The sequence below is a fragment of the Silurus aristotelis genome (genome assembly GCF_946808225.1).
Source record: "Silurus aristotelis genome assembly, chromosome: 7".
In the NCBI taxonomy this organism is placed as follows: Eukaryota; Metazoa; Chordata; class Actinopteri; order Siluriformes; family Siluridae; genus Silurus; species Silurus aristotelis.
The window spans coordinates 15,927,907-15,936,861 of record NC_139580.1 but is presented as its reverse complement, the minus strand read 5'-3'; the positions used below and the strand labels follow the sequence as shown (position 1 = coordinate 15,936,861).

The window sequence follows — 8,955 nt, the reverse complement described above, 5'->3', positions numbered from 1 at the left end:
GTAATGGTGGCATTCTTGGGGAAATTTTATGGGATTTTAGTGATTAATAAATTCCAGCATGCCATCAGAACTGTTGTAAAATGGCGATAAAGCGTGAATAGTCTGGAGAATGATAGAGGCTGGAAAAATAACGCATGCTGAATTTGCCTGTTAAGTATTAGACATGAACAAAGAGATTGAGACATAAAGCGATTAGAGGCTAATCTCAGAGAGCATCTGAGGGCCAACAGCTGCCTATCGCCTGGAGGTACAGACATGCTGGCCATGGCACACATCACAAAACAGCTAATGCCCTGGCATTTGGTTTTATGAGAGATTAGTCAGCTTTGATTGCTCTGATAAAGATTTAGTGGGCAGTCAGTGCTGACAGATTTGCCCTGATATTCAGCTGCTGATAAGTGATTAAATAATGTTTGAGTAATTTTTCTCTTTCTTTGTCTTTTATGTGAAAATCTATTGCTTTGTTATAAAACACAAAAGTGAGTTTAACAATTTTTTTAATGAAGCATACAGATTACAAATGTACTGTACATATACATCATTTGCTCTTCAAAGACAGTTGAAACACTGGATAGACTATACAGTAAACTTTTCAGCCTTTGTAGTTCACAATAAATGTAACAAAATCTCACCAACAGTAAGTGCCATAGTAAGAGGCAGTATAAAAAAAGATACTTTTGTCATTGTTGGTAGAGGAACTGTTTAAAAAAAATATGTTTAATATTCAGCTATGCATTAAGAATTTAAAGTTGTCCAGATGCAGTTGGAAAACAAGTGCTAAATGTAGCAGTAGTGTTTCTTCACCTGTTCAAAAACAAGATTGTCAGGTTTAGACGGAATTAATAGCGTAGGTGTACGCTCACTATGAATAAGTGTGTTTATAAAGTTCCTCCAAGTAGAATCATTGCGCAAACTAGCAGTCTAGGTGTCCAGGATCTTCCAGTGAAATGCGTTTTCTGCAAGTAGTGATGTAAAAGTATCTGGATACATAGGTTCATCAACAAAAAAAAGCCTGTATATAGTACGATAGAGAATTTTTCTGTGTTTTGCTAAGCAATATTGGTTCACAGATCGGTGCAGGTAAATTGTTTTCAGGATGAAACAAACAAATAAACAAACAAACATAAATAACTACAACATAAAAAAAAAGGCATCACATTCCTTATAGTAAAACAACATATTGTAAAAGGTCAGAATGTTATAAATAAGAGGTGGTAAATTTCCTTTTGAAAAGAAATATAGGAAATCCAAAAGAATATTTGGTCAACTTCTTCACTTCTCTGTTTCCCTCCATCCACGTGCATTCCTTCCAAACTTGTAAACCAGCCTGCGTCCGTCTACACGCTCTAAAATCTCTCGTTTGTAGTAATACCTTCGATGAGAATAGTCAAAAGAAAGCAAAACAATGGAAAAACTCGAGTTAATAGTTTTATTAGTGTATAGGTAGACGTGCTAGTAAATACTACTACTACTACTACTACTACTACTACTACTACTACTACTACTTCAGATAATAATAATAATAATAATAATAATAATAATAATAATGATAATAATAATAATAATAATAATAGCAATAATAACAAAAACAACAAATGTAATAATAATAATATAAATAATATAAATAATATAAATAATAATAATAATAATAATAATAATAATAATAATAATAATAAGTTAATTACCTCATTGCTCGACTGAGCTTCTCATAGGTCATGCTACTGTTGTTCTTCTTCCTTCCCCATAGCTGTGCTACAGCCTCAGACTTCAGAAAACGAAAAACACCCTCTGATCTGTTCTCCCATTTAATCAAGCCTGGGTTTCTCTCTGGGTTCAGCAAAATATCTCGTATGAATTCCCACAGATGGGTGCCACGGGGATCTAAACAACCCAATACACAGCTGTACTTAATGGAAAATGATTTTAAAAAAGCTCTGAGTGTTTAGATATAAATTGGAGGATGTTTGCAACATTGGGTGAAGTAAAATAAGTGTAAAGAAGTTACTCACTGTGTTTTTTCACTTGGTGTGAGCGGATGTGGGGTCTTTTAGTGTCTGTGCAGTCAAAAAGAAGTCATGAATTAATAGCAATACGAAGTGAAAATAATTAAATTAAATGACTGAGTGCCAATCAATAAGAGCTGTATTTGGTGATCTGTATTCATGCACAGGTCAGTGATTACAGACTTGGGCTGCTGATCATTAGGTTGTTACTGTTGATTCCTTAATTGCTCAGTGGTTTCCTGTCTAAATTTTAAGTGAATTTGGAAACTAGGATTAGTCAAATGATTAACAGTAAATATACAACCTTACATTTTATTATAATGCTTTATATTATGTTTCCCTTTGCTAATATTGTTTACTACATTACCTATGCCTAATACTGTATGCCCCCATTATCCCCAAAAGTGAACTATTGCCAAATACATGTATTCATTTACATTTGTTAAATACATCTGCCTAAGCTACTGTTGATTATATCTCTTACTAAAGAAAATAAAAAAACATTACAGCACCTTTAACCATTGCTTTGATGTGTAAATATTAGAACTTAGCTCAGCCTCATTTCAGACTTTTGCTGGTTAACAAACAACAGTTTAACTAAGATCTTGTCTCATATTTGTAATTGTGGGCTCCATTTTAGTCACTGAAAGTATGAGCACTAATAGTTAATTACAGCTAAAAATCAATAAGGATAAGTGTTGTTTATTGTTGCTGAAGGCACATTAGTGCTGATAAACGTAGTTTGTATGAGTCAACTAACATACTAAACACATTAGTAAAGAGAGCCTTAATGTTCAGCGTTACATGAACAGCTGACCTGTACAATAAATTGCGCAGGGAGGCTAATAAGAAAAATAATGTAGTACAAGGAAAATCCTTGAGTATAACTAAATGACTCAAAGGGGTTTTGACATGGCCTATAATTGAAAGGCCCTCCATACGTCAAAGTTTAAATTTAATGGCTCTAGGCAGGGAATTGGTTTATAAATGAACATAATGTGGGCTAGTGTCAGCACTGCTCATCCTTCCTCTTTCATTAACACTGCCTTAAATAATGACCCTTGAATTAAAAGGAAAAGAGCTACAGCTCAGTAATCTTACTGTCACTTATCTACTCTGTGGTAAGAACAATGGCAATGTAGTACACGATCAGCTCACATTCACCATTAGCAGCATTATGTATGAATGTTTTTCTCTTGGTTTGGATGAATTTATGCTTCATACCTGGACTACAGGGACCTGGTGAAGTCATCACTGTCGACAGTGGAAATGGGGTTTTAATGTCAAAATGCTCTGTTGAAAAATGATTATGCATCTGATTAGTGCATGACTAATATCCTGATGACAACTGAAATCAAACTGAAAGTGTTTCTGTACCTGAAGTGGTGTAGAAACTGGGCTCTTCTTTGTAGGGCAAGATTGAGCATGGAAGATCTGTTAAACATACATGTTGGGTTACATAGCCATCATAAAAAATAATATAAAACATTTACAAAAAGTTGTATGATTTTGTCAAAACAAGCTTACCATCTAATTCTGTTTTAATATCCCCTGGTGTAAACATATCCATTGAGGGGCCATACTGACCTGTCCAAAGTCAATAAAAAATTTAGTACTTTAGATTTAGAAAAATACAGTCTAAAATACAGTTTGATGCAGTTACAGAGCAGGCTGTATTTACATGATCAGGTGTTGATTTTGTACATTTCCCTAATTCAAACCAGTAAAACATGTTTTTCTTGTTCTTACTCTTCAACCGATTAGCTAGCAAATAAAAAGATCACCAAAGTTCACAGTATCAAAGTAAATGTAGCATTTGTTAATAGCAGCATTGTGGTGGATCTGGTCATCCCTGAACACAGCCTGTGAGGTGGAGGATTACATACACAGCCATGTTGGAGGAAACCAGAAAACCCAGAACAAACACATCAAGCATAACTTGATTTAAGGATTGAACTGAGAATCCTGGCGCTGTGAGGTGAAAATTGTATTATCATGTTACCATAAAAGCCATGTTTCTGGGTATGTGTCAGCTGAATTACATTTGGTACGATAATATTTCAAAAGAAGGAAATTAAAAACTTCTTTATTTCTGTAAAGCTGCTTTGTGACTATGTTAATTGTTAAAGGTGTTACACAAATAAGATTACATTTCATTGACTTCTTGAAGTTTATAATTATCCAGGTGAGGGTCTATTTAAGATAGTAAAACTACCTGACAGTGTACAGCAATGAGAGTGATTATGAACCAGTCATTATTGACTTATTTGCATGATTGAAGCTGGCCCTGCTCAGTTTATTTCATTATTAACTATAAAGAAAGCCTCACATCTAGTCTGGGATAAGTACATTTGACTCCAAGCTAAAACTTACTGCTCCATTTGAGATCAGTCAGACTCTGGTAGAGGACTGGACCAACAGATCCAGCCAAGTGATTAAAGTCCTGATAGCTCATGCTACACAGCTGCCTTCCATCCAGGTCAAAGTTACTAAATGGGATTGATGTGGCATCAATCTGGTGCACATCCAGGGTCTGCTGAAGCCACTCCCACACCTGATATTTGGACCAGTACTGTGGGTGGAGGTCCTGGGACCAGAGACGACTGGTATAACCCGACGAAACCATGGACACTTTAAAACAAAAGGAAAAAGAGTTGAGTTTTTGTGGTTTGGGACATAATGTAAGTTAATAAAAAAGGCATACTGTAGCAATAGACATCATCTTGATTTTTATGATTAAGTGTTGTACAATTACTAATTACAGTAGCAGTAGTGTCTTGTGTAAATAATTAATCTTAAATAAAAGCAAGTCAAGCAGCACGTCTAAGTATTTTTAGTCTTAGTCATCACAAGGTATTCACTATGAAAAAAAAATACTTTCAGTGTGCAGTACTATTAATTAAGTGCACAGCAATGTCTAAATTACTAAATTATCACTGAAATATTAAATATATTCAATCTGACATTTCCATGATTTTGAGATATGAATTATATTAAGTGAAATAAACCATAAATTACTACTAATAATAATACTAACCTTATTGGCTTAAATTTTTTTTTTATTCATATTAGCATTGTTTGCTTAAAATTACATCACTGATTATTAAACCTGTATGTAAAAGTATGCTAAAATGAGCATGAGGGAGGTTAAATGTAATGAAGGTAGACTGTACCATCTGGGCTGTTGTAGTGGGGGCCCCAGGAGGCAGGCAGTTGGCTCTCAATACTCACACTAGCAGGGATGCTCATGCTGCAGCCACTATGAAGGACCATGGTCCGGAACTACAGGCAAGGGAAAATGCAGCATTACTGCATTTGAAAAGTGAGAATAGTCATAGAAAACAGCTACATGGCTTAATATGTTGATCAAATAATAACCTCCTTTCAACTAAAGCCAGTTAAAGATAAAGGAACCTGTAACCTGTCCAAAAAGCATATCATCAAATGTGTGGGTGTGTTTCATGCCTTGCTTAACCACACAAACAAAACTGCATTTACACAGGAATGACACTGTATGCTTTGCATAAATAAAGGTTTGCCTGTTTTTCTTCAGTTAACAGTATAATCACTGTCTTAGTCATGACCCTCTTGGCACTGAATGTGTATGTTTCTATCTCCCACTTTCTCCGTTAAACAGGGTTTGGTTTTTGGATAGGAGTTTGGGGAGTTATTAATAGAGAAGCTATCATGGGCCCATGGAATCCATTAGAATTTGCCTGTTCCATCAAAATCAATTAATCAAGACATATTCAGATACTCATAATTAAATATTTATTAAATAAATATTTATAATTGACTTGCCTATATTAGACATTAAACTATGCTTGTAAGGCTTGTAAGTTTAGTGTTGGCTCTGCTGTCATAAACTAAGATTCATCCTGCACTCTGTCTCCATCCTTGTCAAAAGATTAAACTTCTTATGACAATACCCAAAATACTATGCTGTTTTTCTAACCACTGTCTTATTGTATTAATAGTTTTTGAATGACTTGATGTTGTAAACTTGCATTAATAATACGCCCTCGCATGTATTTGTAAATGTTGATTGAATTTTGAATAGATCACTCTAACACAATTGGAAATCAATAATCTTTGGGCTTTTAGATTATGCAACCTCACAGTTTTTCCCAAATACTTTCAATCATTGTGCCTTCAGCTCTCCTCTCATTTTGTACTCACTCTGTTCAAGAATCTGCCAAATCTGAATCTAGCATTTAGACAATTTAGAAAAATTGTTACATTAAATTAATTAAAGTTTGGGCTGTAGTAAACTATGCCATACTCTATCCGGTGTTCTCCTCGTCATTTTTGTTCATCTGTTTGTGTCTTAGCCTTTAATGATAACGACTGCTCATCTAAACAACATGAAGTGAAAGTCTCTTATAGACTGCATCTGTCTTGGAAAAAAAAGACTTCAAAATTATTGTTACTAAATACTGACTATTTCTACCTATTTCTATACCTATACCTGTTTTTGTAGCACTGCAGATTTGTCTCCAACATTCTGGAGTAATTTTTATAAGGATGGTATAGTTAATAACGGAAACGAGTATTAAGATGGAAAAAACTTTAATGTTGGCATTAAAATAAAAACTCTGTTATTTAATGATTGATTTTTCTTTTAAATGCTGAATTAGTTATGAATGTGCAGACTTAATAATAAAAACCTAATATACAGACAGCTTATTTAGCTGTTTATTGACTTCTTATTGTAATTTATTGTGAAACTAAGAATCGATTCCTATACTACAGTGGGCCTTAATTAGTGGTTTCTATGTATTTGCTTAAATCTTGTATTATGTAAATTCATCTAATGTTTATTTAATACTGATTCATTAAGAGATCCCAACTGGATGTGCTGATGTCCTGAAATAACTTGTGTATACGGTAAAATGAGAACCAGAGCGAGATCTATACTAGTTGTACAAATCTTTGATTGCAGCATGGACTCTTTGAGAAACCTCTGAAGTGATTAATTAAAAACTTCGGTTCAAATGGCAACTTACATTAATGACAATAAACAATAGACACAGATTTATTTATTTATAATTAGTTTAAAATATATTTAGAAAAATCCTTAAGGAGATCTGTACTCTATAGACAACACTATATTTTTTAAAGTACATAATTGATAGTGTCTTAAAGAAAAAACGTTATTGCTCACCAGAAATGTATGAATAATGTCCACTGCACAGTGCAGACTGGTAAGGTGTCCTTGTTTGTTGCAATGACTTTGAATTGCAGAACTATAATGTAGAATGAGAGTCCTCATTCACCAATGAGAATTTTAGCATGTTTGCTTCCTGTTCCTTGGATTGGTCTATTTTTGTGACAGGTAAGTATTTGCATACTAAGGAGGAAGAGAAAGTATACCTGTTGTGTGCGCGCACACACACACACACACACACACACACACACACACACACACACACACACACACACTCTCTCTCTCTTTCTCTCTCTCTCTCTCTCTCTCTCTCTCTCTCTCTCTCTCTCTCTCTCTCTCTCTCTCTCTCTCTCTCTTTCTCTGTCTCTTAAACTAGTTAGATTCTAATCATATTCAACGCTGCATGACACCTGAACCTGAACATTAAACACACAACATTAATAAGTAAATAATGTGAGTATTACAGTATTATAAAAAAAAAAAGATCATTTAATGAGCTTGGTCATTTATACATAACTACATGATACATGATTGGTTTGTAATACATTTTTTACTACTGCTGTAATTCCTTTTTTATGGCACCATCCGTATTAATGACTTTATTAAATTAGACACTATACTCTATTATACTCAGAGGTAGTACATCATACTAGTTGATATATAGACAATTTAATGTTAACATATTTCAAGGCTTCATTTTGCTATCTATATGAACTCGGAAAATACTGTAAGGTTGAAATAAATATCAAACAACATTAAGTTTCTTCCTTGGAGAGAAAGGAATTAGGCATGTGGTGCCTTCGAGGCATATGCATATGCATGACGTTCCAAATAATAAAATTTAAAACATTGTCATACTAGTTTTAACCTTGTTTTATTGCCCTGATGACAATTACATGACTTGCTTTATGTACTGTGTTTTATTTTAACACTTCACAGTGAGACTGTTCAGTGGCATCTCTGAGAGCTGGCAATAGATGTTATGGTGTTCACTGAAGTGGCTCTATTAAGTAGTTATATAATTAGAAACAAAAACGGAGGGGACTCAGGGGTCACATCTGTAAAATCCCTCATCGTTTGCATTAGTTCTTGTGTATAATTACCACACTGAGGTCTTACTGCTCTTCCTCATTGCTGGATCAGTGAAGAAAGATACACTGTAGCTTATCTAAAATACATGGGTCAGTTCCAAGTAGTTAATGAGTGACCGTGAGAGATACACACTCTTGATATCATGATATAATTTGAACACTTGTAGAAATTATATACTGCCAAATTACACTGCTGCCATTGTCACTTATGAAATTCTGACCTAACCTCATTATCATTATTTAATCAACCATATTTTTCACTCAATCTTTTATGAAAATGTGTCATGTTTTACTGGATGTACAAATTTAAGTGGTAACTGATATCACCAAAACAATACAATCTCTCAAACTGAATCTCTCTTTTTTGGTGGTTATGGGGATTATGCTGGTCTAAATGCATATTTGGGAGAAACAAAATGGATAAGGTGTGTAGCTACAGATTGCCCTATACTTGTAGCACCTTACTTAAGTATTTCACTTCCATATTATTTAATGGGGGAATTGAGACACTGTATGGACCAAAGTTTTTTCAGCTATATATGTTTTTTCCTCAAGCTGTTACCAAAAAGCTGAAGGCACACAATTATATAGGATGTGTTTGGATGAGATAATGCTAAATTTTTCCTTTCACTTTTGAACTAGGCGACCGAAACCACAAAGTGCACAAAGTGAGCTTTATGAAGGTATGCTTTAC

At 34.2% G+C, this 8,955-nt stretch overlaps 1 protein-coding gene across 2 annotated transcripts; it reads right to left on the bottom strand.

Annotated features, from left to right (window-relative positions):
• Positions 1-480: 480 nt before the first annotated feature.
• On the bottom strand, positions 481-7,292 carry ehf (ets homologous factor). 2 transcript variants are annotated; one of them, XM_083545755.1, is made up of 9 exons: positions 7,168-7,292; positions 5,177-5,312; positions 4,377-4,634; positions 3,531-3,590; positions 3,381-3,437; positions 3,228-3,296; positions 2,010-2,054; positions 1,686-1,881; positions 481-1,372 (listed from the first exon to the last, which is right to left on the bottom strand). In XM_083545755.1, exons 2-9 carry the CDS (start codon positions 5,274-5,276, stop codon positions 1,273-1,275), a joined length of 885 nt encoding a protein of 294 aa, XP_083401881.1. In that variant the 5' UTR covers positions 5,277-5,312; positions 7,168-7,292; the 3' UTR covers positions 481-1,272. The 2 variants fall into 2 exon arrangements, with proteins under 2 accessions (XP_083401881.1, XP_083401880.1); XM_083545754.1 differs by having other exon boundaries at positions 5,177-5,285.
• Between the last annotated feature and the right edge of the window lie 1,663 nt (positions 7,293-8,955).

Bases quoted from the DNA above. Each gene is read 5' to 3' on its own strand.
- ehf (XM_083545754.1), bottom strand. From the start codon at position 7,275: ATGAGGACTCTCATTCTACATTATAGTTCTGCAATTCAAAGTCATTGC. The intron at 5,286-7,167 runs GTGAGCAATAAC...CCTTGCCTGTAG, and splicing joins ACATTATTCATACATTTCTG to TTCCGGACCATGGTCCTTCA. The intron at 3,591-4,376 runs GTAAGTTTTAGC...GACTTTGGACAG, and splicing joins GACTGATCTCAAATGGAGCA to GTCAGTATGGCCCCTCAATG.